The following is a 24,092-nucleotide window of genomic DNA, read 5'->3' as shown; positions in this document are numbered from 1 at the left end:
CCTTCGGTAGAACTGTGTTCCTATATATATATATATATATATAATTTTAAGGTCTTTTAAGGAATAATATATGCGGTGTTGGTAAGAAAGATTGTCATTTCTTAGAGGAACTTCTTGATTGTGTGTCTGTGATGCAAAATTTATTTGAAGATACATGTCTTTTAATGAATAAAAGATTATGCTTGTTGACTTTGTGGCAATTGGGTCACTAAGAAGAAAAAAAGAAAAGAGAGAAAGATTTGAATCTTCCTCCCCAAATAAAATGATCAATGAATCCACTTGAATTCTTCTTGTGATTTGATGGTTTTGATCTCAGCTTTTATGTCTTACTCGGAAGAGAAAGAACAGGTCATGACCAATAATTTGTCCTCCTTGCTGCATTATTTGTTCTCCTGCATTTTGCATCAACTAGAGAATAAAATAAAATAAAAATGTTCTTCAACCTGAAAAGCATCTGATTGGTGAATAGAAATTCTTATTTTGGTGGCACACCACAAGGAGGCAGCATATGGCCTTTGTAGTATACAGACAGATGCAAAGAAGAAATGGCATGCCTTAATTGTCAGGTCATCCCTAAATAAACAAACAATGCATGGAGTTCACTATATTGTACTGTACATATGAACAAAGAAGATCAAAGTTAGGTTCTGTTCCTGGTTGGGTGAAGAGACTCTAACAAGGTCACAAACTGCTTCAGATGCTTGCTGGTATCAATCCTCGATCAGTTCCTGTTGATGAGAGACTCCATCTTAGTTGACACATAGCATCATCAAATGTTCAACTGAGTCCAACACAATTTGAACAGCCATTCTAGGATGCATGACTGGTTTTTGCATAAAAAACATGCAAGTTTCCATAGAGCACTTCTTCTCAAGGTCAGTTAAGAGGTGTCACCGATACCACATTTTCCGATTGCAATTACCAGTTTAGGCAATAAATAACCAAGATATGGTCCATGACTCGTTAGTAGACATTTTTCGGCGACAGAAATGATACTTCCAAATCATCTGCACCCTCTTCTTTCCCACGCCTCCAGTCTACCATCATCTACGGTTGATTTAGTCCACGATATCACATGATTTGTGGACAACTGACATGACATATAACAGCTACAACAAGAGGCTATGTTTGTCTCCCTGAGCACAACTCCCTACTTGCTGAAGAAATATGAGGAAATTAAGAAATAATGATATGTATTGATGACGCAAGCTCAAACGAAACATGAAAACATTGGGCTTCAAAAGTCCATACCTGATTCTGAGCTATTCTGTAATATGCTTGCAATCTCCGGATCATAGAACATCGATCAACTCAGTAGAACCTCTACCTGGTATCCAGGTTCATTATCCTGACCGGTTTCCCTAGTTTTGACTTATCTTCCATCCTTGCAGTCTCCAAAGCCTTTGAACAAATGGGGAAGCACTTCTCATCCCAAGAATCCATAATAACACCTGAACCTATGCAGACATCACCATGGTAGAAAGCTGCAAACTGACCGGCAGCCAAGCCCTGGTCATCTTCAGATAGATGCACCACCAAATTATCTTCATCACCATCTATCCCTGGCACTGCCATAATGCTGCAGTCATAAAAACCAGGACCATGTCGAACCTGATGATTAAGATTCTTGGTCAATATGCATACATAAACTGGATTTTATTTCCTTATTTTGTCTAATTTTCCCCTAAAATGCATTTCCAGCTCAATGCAAAAAGGTCAATTTGTGACCCCCAAAGCAGACTATGTATGTACCTGTACCATGCATAAGGCTATCTTATAAAGCAAAGGATATCTGGAAACAAGTGTCATACTTGCATTACTATGTTTTTTATTTATCAATACTTCTAAACAAGACCACGTGGTTTTCTTCCCTACCATCCTAGAAAAGGTTCCAATCAAATCAAACAACATGGAATTTGTATACCATGTCATCCAGGGAACTGAACACTAACATGCTAGAATCTAGATAAAATATTAAAAACTTCACAAAAATAATACCATATACTATGGAACACAAAGCAACCCATCATATTTGATCATCTAACAATAGTTTCTTGTACAATCTACAAACAGAAAAGACATGCATACAATGTATGAAGCAACCAAATCTAACAATATAACGATGCAGGTGTAAGAAACCAGTTCTTGTTTGTTTCTTTTATTTTTTTTACCTTGCACTGTAGTTGCTCAGTGTTTTCAAGAGGTGCACCACTGAACCAATTCAATGATCCAACATGAAATGTACGCCGTCTTTTATCCAACGAAAAGTAGTTTCTTGATACAAAAACAACATTGTTCCGCACATCCTTTTCAACAACAAACCTGCAACAATGTAAGTAATCTTGGTAATTGGATTATCCAATTAAACATACTAATTCTTGTTGATGACAAATAGTTTTGTTTAATTTCCTAATATAGTGAGTTCTTAAGGTCAGGAAGACAGGAACCACAAACATTTCTATCATAAGTTCAATGCATACAACAGAAGTTTTCCAGAGACTAAATTGACACAGTGGTCATCAACAAAACAAAGTATGTTAAGCAAAATTGCAAACCAGGGTCCTCCAGAAAGCCGCAGGCCTTGGCGCTGACCAATAGTATAGAACCAAAATCCATGATGATTTCCTAGATAATCTCCAGTTTCAGCTTCAAGCAATACACCCTCCAACTCCCCTATATGCTTTGCAACAAACTCACTAAACTTAACCTACATTTAAAATGGTTAATCAGACACCAAATTCTAGAGCTTCTCTTATGAAAAATCCGTGAAATATGATGTCAATAAATGCCGGTTCAAGATAAACTAAAGTTCATCACTAATACAGCATATGAAAGTATGGCATTGTTACCTTTCCAAGAAAACATATTCCTTGAGAGTCCTTCCTATCTTTGTTTGGAAGGTCCATAAGATTAGCTATCCTACGCACTTCATCCTGTTTAATTCAACAGAATACAAGTTACAAAACAGTAAAAGTGGGAAAGTTCAGTCTTCATGCTGACCATGAAGGTGCATCACACATTTAAGGGATTGCAGATTGGAAAATTGTAAATACTATACAATGACATCAACAAAAAAATGTTGGATGTTGTTATTTCATATCTCAAGAAAACGTGAGCTATCTAACCTTTCTCAAGCAACCAAGTGGAAAAAGAAGCCTTTTGAGCTGGGACTGCGAAAGATGGGAGAGAAAATACGTTTGATCCTTAATCTGCAGTATTAAGTACGTAATCAAATTAATTCAAATGGATGAAAAAGAGACTAAAAAGAATCTAAATGCTGCTAATCACAACTTTTTCATTCTTTAATGGAGAAATTAAATATACTACTATCGATCAATACTTTCTAACCTTGTCTTAAATAGCACAAGTGAAACATAATTAAAATAAGACAATAATGCAAATGTTTAATATTGTCATTTGCACTAGCAAAATTTTGAATTTTATGTTTTTTTTTTTGGATTTCAAATGTTCAACATCCTTGGTTTAGTTATGGTGGAGCTGAGCAACACCTAATCAGCTTTTAGTGACTATCACACAAATAAACAAGTCAGTTATCAACCAGTTTGAAGCTTTGATAGATACATCTGCATCATAAACTAAAATAGATACATCCTTATTTTTAGTCCCATCAGATATGATAGTTTGCTTATTCATGTGATCTCAATAAAAATCATGTGAATAAACAAAGTGCAATAACTTCTATCAAACAACTTTTAACAATTCTAAGATGATAAAGACCACTAAACAACAAAATACACTTAAAGGTGCCAAGGCTACGTAAATGTAAAGGATTTCTAGCTCAAATTTCTAGTTAAAATTGCTCAATTGCAACCAAAGAGTCCTGCGCCAAACAATCATTTAATGTTTGTGGAGACTTCTACACTTCAAGTTGCAGAAGAAGCACTTCTTAGTCTTAACCAGTATATCCTTTAGGATATGTGTCTATGCTCTGCAATCTTGCATTTGTAGGTTGTGGTATAGCTGGTTACAAAACAAAAAAAATTGAAGCATAGCAAGTGTTGCTTATAACCTTAGTATACCAATGACATGTTTATCTAGTGATCAAATGATAATCAACTGAAGCCATACTGTCATACAAATGTTCAAAGACAAAAGTGAACAGATGAAGAAAGAAAAATTTTGAGCATGGTACCAAATCTTTTGACAACTTCAAAATGGAAGGCCCATCTTCTGAAGATGAGTGAACAACATGAGCATAATGTCCTGAAGCAACATAATCAAACTCCATACTAGCAATGGCCTCCAAAAAAGCACCTAAACCATAGAACAATTTTTTTTATACAATTAAACAATCAGTTAGAAAAGGGCTTCTGTAAATGAGGCTAAAAATTCCACAGCGTAAAAGTTGTCAGTTGTAAATGAAACATACCAAATTTAATCCTTGTGTTACAAAGAACATCAGGATTTGGGGTTCGGCCACTACGATACTCACTGATAATGTGACATACCTAACAGTAAGACAACAAAAACATTAAACTTCAATAGAGAAAAAGATCACATTTCAGGTAATAAACAAGACAAATATTCTTTTGGACCCTCACCACTTCAATGTTCGCTAGAAAAATAATTCATTATCTTGAAACATTATTTTCCTTGACCGCATGTTTAATAAATAGTCATAAAAATGAACTCTCAACAGCATAGATACTAACTAATGGCTGCAGGGAGAGGCCATCTTACCACATTGTTCCAATATTCATCTGACAAATGGACCACTTCCAGAGGCACATCAACCTGTATAAGAGGAAGATATCATATAATTCCAAGCCCTTTATAAAATAATCAAAATACACTCCTAGGATCACATGGTTCTTGATTACAGTAAGTGAATGAATCATGTCCAAATAAGGAAGGAGGCACAAATAGGCGGAATAGTTTTGCTTTGAATCGAGAAAAGAAACCAAAGGATAAACAAATTTTATGATATTTTGTCAAGACTTGTCCTTAAAAATGTGACCACAATAAGTTAGCTATATCATAGTTGCAAAGCACCAATGTTGAAAACTAAGGTTATTCACTATACCAAATCTTCTTACCTTCCTGGATTGTTTACTAGAGTTGCAGTTCAGGTGCAATCAATAAGTAGCATTTGGTTTCTAGCATTCATTAATTATGTATGTAGCAACAGATAAGTAGCATTCGGTGACAGGAAGTTCAAGTACAAATCACTCAATTGATTTAAATAGTGCAGCTTAAGCATAGCAATCCATATATTTTATAGATAGGCATTCTTTAAAGGAAAATGTTTGGAACTGCTAAAGGGCAGCCTTGAATTGTTACTATTCAAGATATAGAGAATACACCAGGTTGATGGGCACGACATCAATATACCAAACTGAAGTTTCATAAAAATTTGGGGTACACCAACAACCGCTGATCTTGATAGACAAAGTTCCATAACAAAATGCATCTCACCTGATCACAAACAGCTCTTGCATATTTCAAATCCTCATCCCATGGGCATTCAGACCAAAAGTTTTGAAAGTCTTCCTACAAAATAAGTATTAGTAACGCTATTGAGTTTCTCATTTAGACTAAAGAATGCCTATTACATAAAAAATAATAATTGCAAAACTTAATTGCCAAAATTTTGTCTTCTACAATACTTTGGTAATGTGTACTGTCAAATTACGATTACAAAACCAAACTGGACCGACTTTAACCATCACAAGAACAAAACTTGCTTGCATAGGCAACATTTTGGATATCAGATAACAAACACTTGACTGGCCCCGTGTTTGACAAGAGAATCAAAAACCATTTGACTACTTTTTTGAATGTCGATGAGCAATTAATGGCCAGACCACCTATTTAACTGACATTTTGTCGCTTGAGAAATCTAATCATCGCTAGCCCTCGATTTGCGATTATGTCGGTGTGTACTATTAGAAAACTAAGGTGAAAAGTGCAAACTAGAAAGGAACTACAAGATTCAAAACTTAAGTAATTAGACACCTAAAATCCTAAGTTAGTTCCTCGAGAAGAGCGTCTAAAGGGTACAAAAAAAGCATACTTGGAACCAAATTTTGAGATAGAAAGCGGTGCAGTCGTGCCCCGCGGCGTGGAGGAGGCGGAGGGCGGTGCTGCTGTCGACGCCGCCGCTGAGGAGAACGGCGACCCTGAGCCGCCTCCCTGGCATCGAGCATCCAACGTACGGCTCGAGATCCACGGCGCCGGAGGAGACGCTAGGAAGATGCGGAGCATGTCCGGAAGGAGGAGGCGGCGGCGGCGGCAACGTGAGGACCGGAAGAGAAGAAGAAGTGGAGGAAGATGAGGAAGGAGAAGAAGCAAGAGACATCGAGGAAGCCCGAGGCGATATGAAGAAGGCTTGAGGAGGAGGAGGACGAGGAGGGAGGAAGGGGAAGCGAAACGGGGTTCTTAGATGGACAAGCTTCGGGAGGCAGGGGAGTCGCAGAGGTAGCGTCGCCATTGCTCTACGCATCGCGGTCGCCAAGCCGCTCGGGATCCTCTCCAAGAAGGTGTGCTCAACGGAGATAAAGAGAGACAAACGGATAGGGAAAGAACAAAGGCAACAGGCCCGACCATTGTTTGGTTCGAATCTGAACCGACCGGGGTTAAAATTGAAATCGAACCGGCATTGCGATTCACTAGTTCTAAATCGAACCGGAATTGACTCGGATGATTCAGTTTCGATTCCTACCTTTGGGAGATTTAAAAAAATAAATTCAGAATTTAAAATTGACTTTGGATAATTCAATTTTTATTCCTGAAATATAATTTTTAATTTTTTTATTAAAAAAATTAAAAATAAAATTTATATTTTTATATTTAAATTATTTATAATAAAATTTTAATGATTCAAACTAGAACCACTGATTTTATATTGTGTATAAGAGCCTCAATATTTATCATATATACAAATATACACCTATATATATTATTATTAATATATATTAAAAAAAATAAATATTTTATGATACTAAATGAGTCAATTAAAACTAATAATTTGATAAAAAAAAATTAATTGTAACTAAAAAAAAAATAGAGTTCATGTGATGGACCCAAATAGCCCTTATGTTTTGTTGGGCTTATGTTGGGCCATCAATACTAGTGGACGTCCCAATTGGGCCTTCATTCCCGACACACGAAGACCTAAATTTTGAATACAGACGTACTTGTACCGGACTACGGAGATCTCCGCTCGCTGTCCGCCGAATCCATTCCGCTTTCACCATATCTTTGCCCTACGAGTATCAATAAGAGAGCCCAACTTTCCCAACCCTGGCGGCATCCGTTCTTGTACCCATTGTCTCCCGCCCACAGCTCGCATGACCATCTCTTCCGTCGCCTTCGGTCCCGCGAGCCCGGCCCTTGGCCGGCGCTGCCCACCTTGCAGCGGCGGCGGACGGAACTGGAGGCCCCTCGGTGCTTCCTCTTTTTGCATTTCGCGTGGTCTGGAGTGGCCCCGGAGGGCCGCCGCCAGGGTCGTGGCGCCGGCCGCCTCCCTCTCGGCCGTGGAGGAGATGGACCAGGTCGACAGGATCGCGTCTCTGAGCCAGGTCGCCTCTGTGCTCGGCACGCAGTGGGGCGACGAGGGCAAGGGGAAGCTCGTCGATGTTCTTGCTAAGAACTTCGATGTCGTCGCTCGATGTCAGGCAATTTTTGCTCTCTTTCACTTTAAGAGAGAAAACAATCGTCTTTTTTCTCCATCTATGTACTTAAATGCTTGAATTGTTTACTTGTTTTTCTTTCGTTTTTGTTCTTGTCAGTGCAGCACTGTTATTGCAAGAGTTGGAACTTTATTTTTTGCTTGTGTCTTATAGTACTTAGATTTGCTTGTGTTTAGTTTCGTGGATATTTTCCAGATGTCCTGATGCGTAAATATTAATGCATCACAAGTGAGTTTCAGGAATCTAAGACAAGCATATTGCAAGCTAAAGAAATTGCTACGCTGTTTGAGGTGTAAATATTATGGCTAGGCCAAATGTCTTGTTGGGTTTTATCATTACTCGCCTTTTTCATTCTGATTACAAGGCATGCAGAAATTAATATTTGATTTGGACTAACTAACACCGAGAGTCTATCAAGAAAATGATGTCACTAAGTTTTTCTTTAACTAATGCAGTCATTCGTGCCAAGTAATCTCCCAAGCCTGTTCATTTTTCTTCCCATATTTCTCTCATGGTGTCCCCATTTTCCTTTTGTGTATTTTCATCATCAAATGAATGTTTTGTTGGTTAATACGGCAGAAACAAGATTGCTGAAATCAGATAGAAAGGACACAGATCCGCTTGCACAATTAGACCCATCAAAAAAAGGTATAAACCTGGTGAACATATATTAGTGAAGACCAGAGAATGGTAAAGGGATTGTTTTAATCATCATGAATAAACTATGCACTTGCAGCCATTATCCTTAGTAATTCGAGGTTGTTTATTTGATTCATTATCCTTCTAATGTTGGATTGCAGCCATGATATGCCTAGCAATTCTTATTGTTGTTGCTTTTTTTTTGCATGCCATGTGCACCAATTTTAACTTGTTAATGTTAAATAAATATGAGGTCCTTTGACTTGCTCACTCTGTGTTATTTATATGTGGCTTGTCATTGGTCTATTGGTTGTGGAGTTGGATTATTCTGTTGTACCTTCCATTAGTAGTCCATAATTTAATTCAAACCAATATTAATGCCTCAAACAATTGGTCAATAAAGACCCTTTTTCATACTTTTTATTGTAGCTGAATGTTTGAATAGTGCTTTTGATAAATGCTATTTCCTGGTCCTAATCTGTGATAGGGTACCTAAATGCTTCAGTATCCATCTCTCAAGGCATTTTTGATACAGACTCATGACGATTCTTTGCACTTACAAGACAACAATGAAACTTGTCAAGTCTATAATAGCTTTTGGTCGAAAACATTAGATACAGTTGATCTGGATATCATTATGATCTCTAGCCTCTTGAAGGTTCCAATGTGTTTCTGACACTTGGCTTAATTATGCCATGGCATAAAGTACTGCCAGATGGTGTTTTGTGGGGAATTGGTAATGTATATTGAGGTATATCCAGGGAAAAAGAGCGCAGAAAATTTTATGCCAATTGAGTCAAATACCATGAAGTGTAATACTGCTAAACTGTCATTGACCTGAATGGTACTTTTATTCTGCACCTAGCCTATTGCATTAGCATTAGTTGAGGCTGCTACCACTCAATCCATACTTCTGTCTAGTGGTCGAGTGCCTTAGCTTGTTTGACCTAGAAGCCCTACTCAGACCTGTTCTTGACATAAGATACATTAGATAATTCAGGCGTGTGCTCTGTTCATGTCACATGAGGCAGCCACTGTGGGAGACCTGGTGAGCATTTGCTGACCTTGCACTGGCAGCTGAACTCATTGTCAGCCAAGAGCCGAGGTTGGCCATGCTTTCAGATAGTTGACTGTGTCCAGCTGAATTATGCTGGTCATCCAGCCATATTGGAATCTAAAAAGTGACCCAGGGTGAAAGGTAAGAGAGCATCTTTCACTGTATAACCGTGCTTCAAATCAGATACCAGATCAACTTTATCATTCAGTCTGGAGGTTTTAGTTGGAGTTGAATTAATTATCAAGAGATCTATCTTCTAGCTACATAAACAAGTAGTATGAAGAAAGTGTGTGTGTGTTTGAGGGGGAGAGAGAGAGAGAGAGAGAGAGATGGTTCTCACATGGATATTTTTCTATTCTGCTTGTCATGTCAAATAGATAAGTCTAATAAGTATGGTGCTGACACTAGCAGAGAGTAGGATGGAAGAAACAAATAGATGATCCAAAACAGCTGGACACTGCTTAATCATCTAACCCAATATGTTTTCTCATTATTGTGTGACCCTATAGAAGTAGAATGACTGATAACTTTTTCAGCACAGCATACAAGCTAGATATTAAAGAATTATTTTATTATAGTCTGGCAGTAAATTAGGCCCTGTGGAAATAATATAATCAATAACTTAACAAGTATAGACTATGAAATATTAAAGAATCATTTTTAAGAACTGTTGACCTGGTTGCTTGCAACATGCTGTTAGTTGGGAGGGAAAAGGAAAGAGAAAAGATGAAGAAAGCAAGGGGCAGGAGTAAATTTATTATGCAGGGGAGGATAAGAGAGGGATGATGTGAGGAATAGCTGTTCCATCCGGTGAATCGAATGGGGGCAAATGTCCCATTGTATAAGGGTCTGATAGAAACTAATAGCATCATGATAAGAAGTTAGGTTATTTCTTGTAGTACTTTTCTTGATCAAGGAATATTGTTGATATTCATTGATTTGTTAACATTATGGGGCAGTAAGTGCATATTGGTAGGTGGGATTAATGGAGTGGTGGAATGGTGCGTATGTATAACATGCACAAGGAATCTTTTCTCTCTCTGCTCAAACTGATCCATGTACTCTTATCTTTTGTTTGTCATATGTTTTTTCCTTGCTGTTTTTCCAAGAGAACTGAAGAAAATGACATGCAATTTGATTTAGTGTAACATTTGTCTATCTTTAAAGATTTTTAGCATTACAGTTGGTTGATTAATTCTGGAATTCATTTAGATAATGTATAACTGGTTCTGCATCAAAAGTCTGGTATATAACTTGGTTTTGTATCTCTTTCTTTCTCTCTCAGTACTGGTAACATCAGTTTGTTTTCTCCATTCAATTAACATATGAAAATATTTTCAATGATGCCCCTGATACGAAGGAATTTCTTGGAAACTAAATATACCTATATCTCAATAATTAGAATGTAGTAGATACATATGTCTTAAGTGAAGAATTTAATTATTTTTTGTGCACAATCAAATATGGTAAACATCCAGGCTCGCTTCTTTTTTGTATGTCCCTGCTTTTAGGTTTACTGTGTCATATACTCCATGTAGCAATGGGTTCTACTTGTGGGCCAATTAATTGGTATAGTTGATTGATAAAGAGAGATATACAGAGATAATTACGAGCAGCGCTGTTAGGTGAATAGACTAAAGATCTGTAGGAGCAGCACTGTTAGGTGAATAGACTTAAAGATGACCAGGAAAAAAGGAGAACAGATTAAGTTGATTGTCGTATAACAGCCAGTCGTATACTGATCACTCAGGGCATTCTCATTTTATACCGATTTTGCCATCATCTGAACAGAAACTGGCAATTTCCTTTGTTCCTTGTTAGTTCTGACTTTTGTTCTTTATACTTCCAGTATGTCTTGGCTGTCAGGTTTTAGATATACATGATTCAGTCTGATTTTTTTTTTCAAGCCCTTTTACTCTATTAATTGTGTGGTGTTAAAAGATGTTATGTTCTAAGTTTAATTAAGGATCATATTTATGGTTTCATGCTTAGATTATGTGCTAATAAGCGTGGCATGACCATGTATCCAACTTCATGTTAATTGGATATCATGATTAGCCAAAAATGAAAATAAGTTATTATATCTAGTTGGCTAGGTAATATACAGAAATTGTTTAATCTAATCTTTTTTTTTTCATATGCTCCTGAAGTGTTCCATGTTTCTGAACTTTTAGATAATTTAAATCCAGTTTTTTTATTATCCATGATCAATTGAGTGAACCCTTGAAGCCAACAAATGGTAATTGCTTGCTCATTGTTTCAGCAATTATCTTATGGCCTTTTTTTTTTGGCATCAGGGTGGTGCAAATGCTGGACATACCATTTACAATGCTGAGGGCAAAAAATTTGCACTTCATCTTGTTCCTTCAGGAATCCTTAATGAGGAAACTCTATGTGTAATTGGTAATGGGGTGGTAGTGCATCTTCCTGGGCTATTTCAAGAAATTGATGGTTTGGAATCTAATGGAATCTCTTGCAAGGGAAGAATATTGGTGTCAGATCGTGCCCATTTGTTGTTTGATTTTCATCAAGTTGTAGATGGACTTAGAGAAGCAGAGCTTGCTAATTCGTTTATTGGAACAACAAAGCGAGGAATTGGTCCTTGCTATTCAAGCAAGGTTATCCGAAATGGAGTAAGAGTTTGTGACCTCAAACATATGGATACTTTTGCTCAGAAGCTTGATACTTTATTGAGGGATGCTGCTTCTCGGTTTGAAGGATTTAAGTACAGTGTTGACATGTTTAACGAGGAAGTTGAGAGGTACAAGAGATTTGCGGAGAGATTGGAACCATTTATTGCTGATACCGTACATGTCCTGAATGAGTCTATCTTGCAAAAGAAGAAAATATTAGTTGAAGGTGGTCAAGCAACTATGTTGGATATTGATTTTGGGACTTACCCATTTGTGACGTCCTCAAATCCCTCAGCTGGTGGAATATGCACAGGACTTGGAATAGCTCCGAGATGCCTGGATGACATAATTGGTGTTGTAAGTAGAATTATATATATTCACCTTTGCCAATTGGTTTTCCCTTTTCTGCTTTATCCTTCATATTTTAATGATTGTGCAGGTGAAAGCTTACACGACCAGAGTTGGTTCTGGTCCTTTTCCAACTGAAATTTTAGGTAAAGATGGTGACCTTCTTAGGGTCACTGGGATGGAGTTTGGAACAACTACTGGTCGCCCTCGCCGCTGTGGCTGGCTTGATATAGTTGCACTAAAGTATTGCTGCCAGCTAAATGGTTTTTCGTCTCTTAATCTCACCAAGCTTGATGTGCTATCTGAGCTTTCAGAAATCAAGCTTGGTGTTTCCTATATGCAAAATGGTGGTGAAAAGGTCTCCTCATTCCCTGCAGATCTTCGCCTTCTGGAGCAAATACAGGCAAGTTTTGAATTTACTTTTGTCTTCTATTTAGGTCATTTTGAAGTATCGACCGTACTCAATTTAATAAATAGGTGCTGAGCATTGCAATAACTGCCATTCTTGCTTGTTTTTATTGGGTGATGTAGGTTGAATATGAAGTGTTACCTGGGTGGCAAAGTGATATTTCATCCATTCGGAACTACAATGACCTTCCCAAAACTGCTCAGCGGTATGTTGAGAGGATAGAAGAGCTTGTTGGTGTCCCCATTCACTACATTGGTGTCGGACCAGGACGTGATGCCATTATTTTCAAATAATTTTCATTCTCTGTACTTTCATCTTTGGAGGCAATTTTACGTGCTTCTAAAGCACAACAAATCATGCTTTAGGATGTCCATTGATCAACCTGTTATTTTCATGAGCATGCTGAAGATATCAATCAATTGAAATTCAAGTTCTGAAACAAAACGGGTAATTTGATCCATCAATAGGTGTGATGGGCATTTTGTCTGTGTGATTCTATCTGCTACAAATTTGGGCATGTATAATATGCTAGTTATTGTAAATCTCATCTTATAAGATGCTGATGAGAACCTAATAATGTAGCAGGATGGTCCAAAATCCTTCCACCGAGTTTCTGCTTCTTCCACTTTGTATACTCTCAAGTGTTAGATTTTGTTGTTCAGATGCTTACTGATGCATGTCAGCCACTAAAGCTGGTTGTCCTTGCAAATTGGTGGATTCACATTTTAAATGCTAAATCATTTATGTAGGACAGGTTTAAGGTTATTTGTGTGATGAAATTTAGCCAAAATTCAGATGAGACATGCTGTAATCAAACAATATTGTGCTTGTTCTTGGCATGATGGTTTGGTCATTGTTTGGCTCCTTCACCAAATCACTTATTGTAGGATTTTTTAGTGTTTGGTTAGGTTCATGTTTGATGTTATTAGTTCTTCGTCACGAATCACACAAATTTGGAGGAGATATGGTTAAATCCATATCTCCTTCTATAACAAATTTAGTGTTAAGTTCAAGGCCAATTATAGATTATTTTTATGTTAAATCCAAGGCTAATTATAAATTATTTTTACGTAGTTAGACTTCTCATTTTAGTCTTTAGATTTTAAAAATTTATATTGAAATTTCTACAATTATAAAAGTGATATATCTATATTTATTTATTTTAACAATATCGATTTTATCAATAAAATAAAAAATAACGATCAAAAATATACTTTTAATATTTTAATTAATGATAATAGACGATGATGGCATTAAGGATGAGAGTGATGGTGAAAGATGAGAGTCGTTTTATATTTGCTCTGCATCAACTCTTATCTCTTATCATTATTCTTCTCATTCATAACAGCCATTTATAGTCCCAAGTAGTATCACCGTTTGTCATCACTTGTTGAAATATTGAGCCATTATCACGTGTTTCATTTATCCGTAAGCACTTGTCTCGACTTGGTTTAATATACTCCTTTAAGCGTCTTTGAAATATGCTATGAAACCATGCCGAACTCACGTTAGCGAGTGAAACTGGAATAATTCATATCGACACAATTATCTAAGTTTCTAATTATTATTGCCCCTGTTGTATTGACGAAATGGATTTGATATTCAAGCCCCGGTTATTTTTTATTTATTATTTTTATATTTTTATCAATAAGATCGATGATATCAGAATAAATGAATATAATTATTTTATTTTTATAATTATAAAAAAATTAATTTTTTTTAAGTATAAACAGAGGTATGAGGCGGGTGCGATAGGTCGGGCGTATCTCCTCGCCGTCACGTGACCGATAACGGCCATCAAGGGAAAGTCTTCCCGCACCTCCATCATTCCATACCCACGTGACTTGTTTCATGTCTGGAGACTGTTCACTGTGGAGCCCATGTAGTTGCCAATAACATGGGTGGTAAAATATGCAGAATAAATAGTTGCCGTCTTGCTATCCTCTTAAAATCTCCGCCGCTTTCGTATTTCTCATTTTTTTTCCTATTATTTACTTATTTATTTATCAAAGAATAATAATAATAATAATAATAATAATAATAATAATAATAATAATAATAATAATAATAATAATAATAATAATAATAATAATAATTAGTTCGGAGGAACCGTCGAGAAGACAGACGTACGTGTAATTTAGATTAATGTTATTTAATTTTGTTGGGTTTGTTGCGGTTTTGGATGGACGTCATTGCCCGTTGGTACTGTTCGCCAGCGAAGAGAAACCCCCGCCGAACCATCGTGCGATCGAAGCCCCCCTTCCCGAATCCCCCGGCGTACCCCCACGATCCCTAACCCTAGCCCTTGCGGCGGCACCCTCAAGCGGGGGTGCCTCGCAATCTTGTGGCCGCGCCTCCTCCGGAGGCCGCCGTTGCCTCCCGCGAGAACCATGAAGGGCCTCTTCAAGTCGAAGCCGCGGACCCCCGCCGACGTCGTGCGGCAGGCGCGAGACCTCCTCGTGTACGTTGACCTCAACTGGAACTCCCAGGACGCCAAGCGGCAGGAGAAGGTGATGAGTCGAAACCTTTCTGCTTTTTTTTGGATGGTTTGGATCCGGATTGGTTTTGTTGATTATTCGATGGATTTCGGATGAAGTTTGAAACTTTTTTTCCTCTCTGTGGGGAATTTGACTTCCATTGGCCCACTTGTGATTATAAACTTGGACTTTTTAGTTGTAAATGAATATCCTTTGGTAAATGCAAGAATACTTTTGGCACTGGGGAATGTGATTTGATTTAAAGTAAGTTGTTTGTCGTGTGATGTGCTGAAAGAAAGCCGAAGTAACACTTATGACTGTTTCTGTTGAGCCTTGTTGTTCTGTTTTCCCTTCCTTTTTATGTGGATGATTTCTTATTAGTATAAAGGGAATGCCTGGAGCAATCTGATCTCTGTTATCCAAATGGAGAAGCAGAATATGACTTATATGCCTTTTTGCAATTGTCGATGTAGAGGACTAAAACCTCTTTTGTATAGACATGAAATTTATTTTACGGTTTTACCTGTGGAGGCATTGGCTCGTTGGCTGGAATAGTATGTGCTGTTCGTACCTACCCACACATATGTGCTCAATCAGACAGCCTTTGCGTTGCGACTATGGCTTAGTTGGATTGCAAACAAAACCAAAACGAAGCATCTTTCTGTTTGGAATGATTGATTCTCACTAAAATTTATTTAATTTATGATCATATTTTTTTCTTTCCTTTTATTTAAAAATATAGAAAGATGTACTCTTGGTGTATGATAAGGAAACTTGGAATGTCACAGTACAACAGTTGTATGAAAAATATGGACTCCTATAATTGATCTCTTTACCAAGTGGTTGGATAATACTTGCAGCAAAAATAGTGTAGTTGCCAAGAAATACCTTTACTGCCTTATGGAATCTCGGCCTAGTTACATAGTGAGATAGCAAGTCTTTTATGCTTTAGGTGTCTCTTTGACTTTACTGAGGAAATGAACCGAAAAAGAATTCTAATGTCTTTTCAGTAATGAGCTTGGAGCACTTACCTTCGCATCCCATTTTTAGGAATGTAGTTTCACCAACAACAATTAGTTAAGTTTCTATAGAAATACATCCTTTTTCATAAGGAATGTATCTTTTTTTTCTGCATAAAGTTCCATCTTTTTAATGATTGTATATTTTTTTGTTTAAAAATTTGTATTTGTCCATCTTAAATGACTCTTATCATCATTTACTATTTGCTGAATCTTTAGGCATATAATATTGATCTTATATTCAACTCTTTTTAAGCAGATGGCAGAATTATGTAAAAATTTACGGGAGCTGAAGTTTATTCTTTATGGCAACAGCGAATCGGAGCCAATTGCCGAAGCTTGTGCGCAATTAACTCAGGAGTTCTTTAGAGAGAACACCCTACGTCTACTAATAATTTGTCTCCCAAAGTTCAATTTAGAAGTATGTCAGTCACAAATCGACTTTGATTATTAATCTTCACAGATGCCAGGGTTATCCTTGTTAAGCTTTTCTCTGTTTTTTCTTCTTCTAATGTCTGTTGAATGACACATTTTGAACATACTCATAAGATTGTAATTTGGCTGTTGAATTCTGGTTTCTGATGAGATTTTGCAGGGTCGTAAAGATGCTACTCAAGTTGTGGCAAATTTGCAAAGGCAACAGGTCCATTCACGATTGATTGCATCTGAGTATTTGGAAGCTAACAAAGATCTCTTAGATCTTTTGATTTCTGGGTAAATTTAAAGTTATATATAACATAACATTGCTTTTCCCTATCATTTAACATCCTTAACCTACTGGAACTTGCTGTTATTTTGTTCGTACAATTATGTGCTTTATTATGCTTTATTTCTGTTGGAGTTCTCTTGTTTCTATGTTTGTGGATAATGTTATTGATTAGATACATTAATATGTTTACCTATCCATATCTTTGAAAAATCTCTGGATTTCAAATGTTGATAATTTAGGTATATGCAGATGAACTTTATCTTTTCTCAGTACCTGTTATCTTCTCTCAGTGCCACAGTGTAAGCGGTAGCAATGTATAAAAACCTTGCAAGGAATCCAAGCATTCCAGTTAAATTCTTTTATGAAGTTTTATGTTTGACTGAACAATGGTAACAAACGGAAGATGTTTACATATCTAATTTGAACTTGAAAATTTAAATTTGTGTGAAGAGAAAGAAAGTTTTCCTGAACTTGGTCATGAGTAATAATGATCTTGTCCTAATTTAAAAAATTGTACTCTATGTTCTTGATTTACAATACATATATATTATTGCTAGTACTCTGAACTGGCAAGTTAATTAGATAATAATTTGTAAGATTTGTTTATTCTAAATTTATATGATTTGGTAGCAAAAGTCAGTCAAGAGATGGGGCAGATAACTTGATGACAACAAAGGAAACAAGAATTATGTGTATCATTTTTTTATGGTAGTATAAGTTGAATTTAGAAATTTGCTTCAGATTTATTCTTGGTTCAGCAATCTTGTTTCCGTATTGTTATGAAGTATTATGTAGTTTCTGGCAACTTTGGATTTTGGCTTTGTTTTCTTCCTGTGGCTTTCTTCATGATCTTAGACATCAACATGTTACTTATGCAGGTATGAAGACATGGACATCGCTTTACATTATGGAGCCATGCTCAGAGAATGCATTCGGCATCAAAGTATAGCAAGGTACATGCCCTGAATGCTTTGACTTCTATGTTTCATTTGTCATGCAAAAGATTCCATTTGAATTGTTGCACCTCAAGGTGATGGTTGCAGGTATCACTCTTTATGCACATCAAACCAAGGTTTGCCGTACCGAAGCACACCGCCCGTACCAGGCGGTACATACCTGTCCGACAGGTTACCAGTATGCGGATCGCCTGGTACCACTACAGTACTACAGTACTATACTGTAGCACTGCTACAATATGAAAAAATAAAAATTATTCGGTACACCAGGGCGTACTGCTCGGTACGCCTTGATGTACCGCCCGATACACCGGTATCATACCGTACCGAGCCCGGGTCGAAACACTGGTACGGTACGGTACAGCGAACCTTGCATCAAACAATGTAATTTTTTTATCTGATAGAGTAGTTGTGCTCTGTGTAAAGCCATACATATAGGTGTTGCATTTCTAAGTACAAAATGGAATCTACTTTAAGAAAGTTTAGACAGTTTTCCTTCATTTCACAGGAACTTTTGCTTGAGTTGGATATTTACAAATTCCTGTCACTTGAATTATTTTTTTTTCTAATTTATAACCATTTTCTTGTGCTTGTAGTTGAAGACTTGAATTTATCTTGTTTACAACGTTGAAGAAACATGAATAATGAATTTAAGGACTTTAATAGCCACCTGGTTATCCTCAGGTTCTTGAATATGTGTGTCTTGCCATTTCATACCTAGGATGACATGTCGTTTTGTGGAACTAAGTTTTAAGAATAAAGCTTTAATCTTAAGCAGATTCCTCTTAGCTGTTTGCCTTCTGTCCTTGACCTTTTCAAACCGACACCACCTAGGATGTTATAGCAAGGAGCCAAGTGTCAAGTTTTTTTGATACTAGAAGGTGATTTGGTCATTTTAAAGTCACACAGATTGTATTATACTATGTCTTCAATACCAATTCAATACAGGTTTTGACAATCTGTCCGACCAATTGGGTACCAGGACTCAAGTGGTATACTGTGAGGTTCCTAGCTATATGGTCTGTGATTTGTGCTTAGTTGGATTGATAAATACTGGTTGGTATGTATCAGTTGGACCAGTGTATTAGACACCTAGTTTCATTTGTACTGCTAGCCATATGAACTTTCAACGTACTGTTATTTTTCTTTGAATGTTATCAAGAATGATTGAAGTGAAGGCTTGAACTTACCTATGGTTGGTCATGTATTCAACTAGAATTCTATTGCTATTAGTTCTTCATTCTCATAACTTTCATTGAATGATCTCCATCAAGTGAGTAACATTATGAAATTTGTAAGACATACTTGGTTGTGCAAGTCAATTGTATGTTTCAATGAATATGTGATTTAATGTAACAATGTCTGGCCAAAAGAACAATCCGTTCACTGTTAGAAATTTCTTAATTTCAACAAACGGTGAAACAATTTTGTTCCTCCTATTCTGTTATTGGTCCAAGTTTCGAGCAAGGTTATATTTGTTTTGGCTGATAGAATCTTAAGCAACACTGGATTTTTAGATTTTTGTGTATTCAGTTTTGAGTACTTGGAGTAATAAGCCTAAAATTTTTATATTAAATGGGAAGTTCTAATTCTAGATTAAGTACATTAGGAAGTTTAGATTGAAAGAAATCTGAAAAAATTATTGATAACCATGTGAAATTTTTATCTAATGCAACAGAGAGAGAGTTTACGAGAGGTAAGGTGAACATAGTTTTGCTTTGGATATGTATTGTCTTTAAATGATAAAAGATTGTGGACTGCTTATGAGAACTAGATTTAGTGAGCTATTTCATGATCATTTAAGTTTTTAAAATCATGGCTATTACATATGCACTCTCACACCTCTGCAAATTTACTGACAATTCTTCTTTAAAAAAATCATGTTTCAACCATGTTTATTGGCTTTTAGTTCTTTTGTTAGTTCAAATTGTTGGATGAAGTTTAATATTATGAGGCTTACAACTACATTCAATGCATTTAGAAGTGCTATTCTCTGTTGTAGTTCAGATGTGATTATCTGCTTGTTGAGCTAATTGATCATTATGACATGATTTAGAATCTCTTTTTCAAAATTTGAATTTTTCAATAAAAAAATAACTTGCAAGTTAAACTCTTCATCCCTCATTTTATTGTTGCAGGTATGTTTTGGAGTCCGATCACATGAAGAAATTCTTTGATTTTATCCAGCTTCCGAATTTTGACATAGCATCGGATGCTTATGCAACTTTTAAGGTCAATTTACTTATACAAGCTATAAATTTTTTTATGTTTCTTAATGGTAGTTAACTATTCAAGGATATCCATTTGATTGACTTCCTAGCTAACTTTTGTTGATTGTGGCACATTTAACATTAATATTATATTTATAAAAATGCTCATGAGCAACATAGTTTTTTTCCTCCATTTTCTGCATGATACTAGTATGTGTCAAATTTGAGCAAACATATCAGAATGGGTTCTTGTACAATAAGTTTTGGATCAGAATGCTTGCAGACAAAAAATAATTGGATTAGTAAAACATGCACTAAAGCCGTCTGGTTCAGGTTGGGTCTGGGTCAACCCATCTGAAGTTTAAAAGTAATAAACTAATTTCAGTACATAAAATAATGATATAAGTTGTATAAAACTAGCAGGTGAATTTATATTAATAAAATATGTCTCTTGTACTTCTGTTATTAGTGAAAATTAAGTTTTTGATGTTTCATTTCAACTCCTGACTCTATACTTATTCTTTATGCTTTTATTTCTACTAGTAAACAAATATTGGTGATCCCACTAGTAGTTGAGTGTTAAGACTAACATGGATTGACCAGAGAATTATAGAACATGTTTGCTTACAGAAATCAATTAATAATTTTTTATCTCAATTTTCTTAGTCATGTCCCCATAAAAATGTCTCATTTTGTCTCTTGATTCATAAGCTGTTAGATGACCTTCAACTTGTCCTTTATGAAAATTTTTGTCATGCTGTTTGTTTTATAGTAAACTGGTCAACGATGTTTTTGTAATACAGGAGCTAATGACAAGGCACAAATCAACTGTTGCAGAATATCTCTCTAAAAATTATGAATGGGTAAGTGAAATTTTGTTCTGGAGGTTTTTCCCCATTTTGCTGGTGGATAATTCGTGGAAGCACTAGTTCCTAGGTCTGAATTTTATCCTGAGATTGTTTAAGATAGATTATCCTACCGAAGTTGCCTTTAAGGTTCCATTTGCAAGGCATCCTGTTATTTTGGATGACGATTTTTTACTTGAAACTATCTCTTGTTGTTCCAGTTTTTCACAGAATTTAACTCAAGATTGCTGTCATCTCCCAATTACATTACAAGAAGGCAAGCTGTCAAGGTAAGTACTTTACCTTGGATCATTTTGACATTTGGTATGGCATTAGTTTATTCTCATTAGAGATTTTTACAGTTGTATGGCTGTTCAATTGGATGTTCTGAGGGCCTGCAAAAGGCCCCAACTCGTGATGATTAGTTTCAGTTATGTTTTGCTTGAAGCATTTTCAGCAATCTAATATTTGAAGCACTTGCTGTTGTCCTCTTTCCTCAGCTTTTGGGTGATATGTTACTGGATCGGTCAAATTCTGCAGTTATGGTCCGCTATGTTAGCTCAAAGGACAATCTTATGATTCTGATGAATCTCCTCAGGGTAAGTCCATTTTGATTCTTTCTGAACAAAATTGGTATAACTCCTAATATTTCTCTATATATTATTTTGAGCATGTTTACTCAACCAGAGAATGTTCTCTCTACAAATTCTTATACTTAATATGATTACTGGTTAGAAGAAAAAGGCAGAGTAAGCAAAAATTTATTTGAAGCGTCTAAGACTCTAGGAATGGTACTAGTTAATTATTCACGGTGATATAAACTTGTCATATAAGTTCTACGCTGTTCACCCTTGTCTAAGAACAGAAAAGAACTATAAGTGATATTTAAAAAAAAATACTCCAACTAACCAGTAACATAAATATATCATCGCTAAATAAAAGTCTAAACATTATCACATCAAGGAATTAGAATGTAGTCCTTTAACTTTATCAACTGGTTTTAGTGTCTCTTCAATTTCAATGTAAACTTTGATCTTTTTCTGATCCCCGTGATCCTGTTAAAAGTTAGAAATAGATGAGATGATGTTATGCGGGAAAACCTTAGGAGAGACGGTATTCATGAAGCATTTTGCTTTTCATCTTAAAACTCAAGACATACTATGCATGAAGCTTGTGATTAACTTGTAATCGATGTTTGTTCCGTCTTATTCTTGCTACTTGAGTTTGAGGAGAATTAAATACTTTGTGTATGCTATTCAAATTGTCGCTGTGCTGGTAGAACCATCCAGTAGTATTTTCTTATTTGAATTTTATGGATATACTTTCAGTCATGACCGAAATTTTATTTTTGATCTATCGTAAACCAAACTTCTGAGGACCATACACCTGCAACTGCATGACTACATACATCATCTTTTGCTTTTAGATAGATCAGTTTGAGAAGCCCTTATTTTCTGAAAATTTTTAATTTTAATTCTCCCTTTTGTCAGGAATCAAGTAAGAATATCCAAATAGAAGCATTCCATGTATTTAAGGTATTAACTTTTTCTTCCTTTGCTTGTGGGCATCCTGTTGCTTTTCACTAAGATCTTCTTAATTGTTCGATTATTGTTCCACAAATTCCAGTTATTTGTTGCTAATCAAAATAAGCCTCCTGAGATAATAAGCATATTGACAACAAACAAAAAGAAGCTTCTTCGCTTACTCCAAGATATCAAGTTGGACAAAGGTACGCTGGAGGCTTTACATGTTCTGTTTTTTGGTTTGATTACATCACAAGACGTATGTTTCCGATATCTATGGTATATAAATGTATATCTGTATCTTTTTGTATTTATCCTTAATAAGACTTTTAATCCAAATGACAGTCATCTCCAAGATTTTTTTTTTTTGTAGACAATTTATTATTCACTTTTTGTGTGCTAAGCATCAACATGGAGCAACTTTTTGGGGTACAGTTCCTGAATCATTTTTCTTGGACATCATTTTATGCAGAAGATGAGCAATTTGAAGGAGACAAAGCTCAAGTTATCAGGGAGATAGAAGCTCTTAACTAAGAGAGTACCTTTTGATAGGGTTCTTCACATGCTGTGTCATCTTTCAAACTCTACTTGTGATGTTAATAACTCAGGTTTGAACCATATTGCTTTCATGATCGCCTTCATGGTATGATAGATTGTTGTACATATTAATTATCCACCAACAAGAAAATGCTCAAAGGACAACCTATAGAAACATCAATTTCTATATGCTGGTTATTGTGCAGCAAAAAAGAAATCAATTTCTGAAATATACTGATTCTTGGACAACAAAATTACCAAACCTACACTTGCTTTCATTAGCATAATTCATAGATTAAAAGAGAACTATTGATCTTTCCCATCCAACTTGAAGTATATGTTCATTTGAGGTTGTTCTATGTATATTATATACATGTGTATTCTTTTTCAACCCCTTGGAAATAGCATGCATGTATTTTGAGTTTACATGTTGCATGCATGCCATAAACTTGAAAATTAGAGGTATATTATATTAAAATCACTATTTAATTTTCATAAGATATTATTTTTGTATAATTAGTAGCTATGATAAATTAAAAGACCAACTAGCAAATGATGAGCCAATAACAATGGAAAATTAAGTTATTAGCAAGTATGAAATCCAGCCAAGATCATGAGCATGCATTACAAGATGAAGTCATCATTATGAAACATATATAGTTCAACAAAATCAAGCCAAACTTTAAGATCACATGAAGAGGATGTGATCATCATCATGCCCACAATTAATATAATAATGTATGGATCTCTTGAGATCTTTCCCTTTGCCAATTGTAATGAAGCTTTCCAACCCACCATATGATGTCTGCTTCGTTCCAGTTCTCTATTTGCCTGAATCTTCAGCATCTCACATGCCTCAAAGAGAACCACTAGTCATTTATATTATTTTTCTCAAACTTTGCTTGCATAGTAGAATCAAAATAAAACAAAAATGAAAATACTAATAGTAGAATCAAATACTAATAGTACTATTATTTCATCTCACGTACAAGGATTACGGACATGTGTCAAAACACCATAATAGCTTCGCGACCACATGGTCGTTAGTCGTCGACAACTGCTCGTCACCCTCATGCTT

The 24,092-nt window shown here is 35.9% G+C and overlaps 3 protein-coding genes across 8 annotated transcripts; 2 read left to right on the top strand and 1 right to left on the bottom strand.

Annotated features, from left to right (window-relative positions):
• Positions 1–458: 458 nt before the first annotated feature.
• LOC135598842 (uncharacterized) lies at positions 459–6,526 on the bottom strand. Of its 6 annotated transcripts, none has more exons than XM_065093228.1 (11): positions 6,035–6,525; positions 5,437–5,511; positions 4,702–4,755; positions 4,391–4,469; positions 4,154–4,275; positions 3,126–3,209; positions 2,850–2,933; positions 2,556–2,707; positions 2,172–2,322; positions 1,252–1,611; positions 459–1,157 (listed from the first exon to the last, which is right to left on the bottom strand). In XM_065093228.1, the coding sequence occupies exons 1-10, from the start codon at positions 6,461–6,463 to the stop codon at positions 1,324–1,326; spliced, it is 1,518 nt and encodes a 505-aa protein (XP_064949300.1). In that variant the 5' UTR covers positions 6,464–6,525; the 3' UTR covers positions 459–1,157; positions 1,252–1,323. The 6 variants fall into 6 exon arrangements, with proteins under 6 accessions (XP_064949300.1, XP_064949305.1, XP_064949301.1 ...); XM_065093233.1 differs by having other exon boundaries at positions 5,437–5,507; positions 6,035–6,317; XM_065093229.1 differs by having other exon boundaries at positions 534–728.
• A 664-nt stretch (positions 6,527–7,190) lies between these two features.
• LOC135598841 (adenylosuccinate synthetase, chloroplastic-like) lies at positions 7,191–13,347 on the top strand. The gene is made up of 4 exons (XM_065093227.1): positions 7,191–7,637; positions 11,646–12,338; positions 12,421–12,732; positions 12,861–13,347. The coding sequence occupies exons 1-4, from the start codon at positions 7,311–7,313 to the stop codon at positions 13,029–13,031; spliced, it is 1,503 nt and encodes a 500-aa protein (XP_064949299.1). The 5' UTR covers positions 7,191–7,310; the 3' UTR covers positions 13,032–13,347.
• Positions 13,348–14,915: 1,568 nt separating this feature from the next.
• LOC103990343 (putative MO25-like protein At5g47540) lies at positions 14,916–23,106 on the top strand. Its single transcript, XM_009409449.3, has 11 exons — positions 14,916–15,248; positions 16,494–16,655; positions 16,830–16,948; positions 17,822–17,896; positions 20,038–20,131; positions 20,913–20,972; positions 21,176–21,244; positions 21,455–21,553; positions 22,445–22,489; positions 22,581–22,683; positions 22,950–23,106. Exons 1-11 carry the CDS (start codon positions 15,129–15,131, stop codon positions 23,009–23,011), a joined length of 1,008 nt encoding a protein of 335 aa, XP_009407724.1. The 5' UTR covers positions 14,916–15,128; the 3' UTR covers positions 23,012–23,106.
• Positions 23,107–24,092: the final 986 nt, after the last annotated feature.

Source organism: Musa acuminata, chromosome BXJ2-1, assembly GCF_036884655.1.
Source record: "Musa acuminata AAA Group cultivar baxijiao chromosome BXJ2-1, Cavendish_Baxijiao_AAA, whole genome shotgun sequence".
Taxonomy (NCBI): Eukaryota; Viridiplantae; Streptophyta; class Magnoliopsida; order Zingiberales; family Musaceae; genus Musa; species Musa acuminata.
The sequence above is the reverse complement of the archived record's forward strand: the minus strand, read 5'-3'. Positions and strand labels throughout refer to the sequence as shown.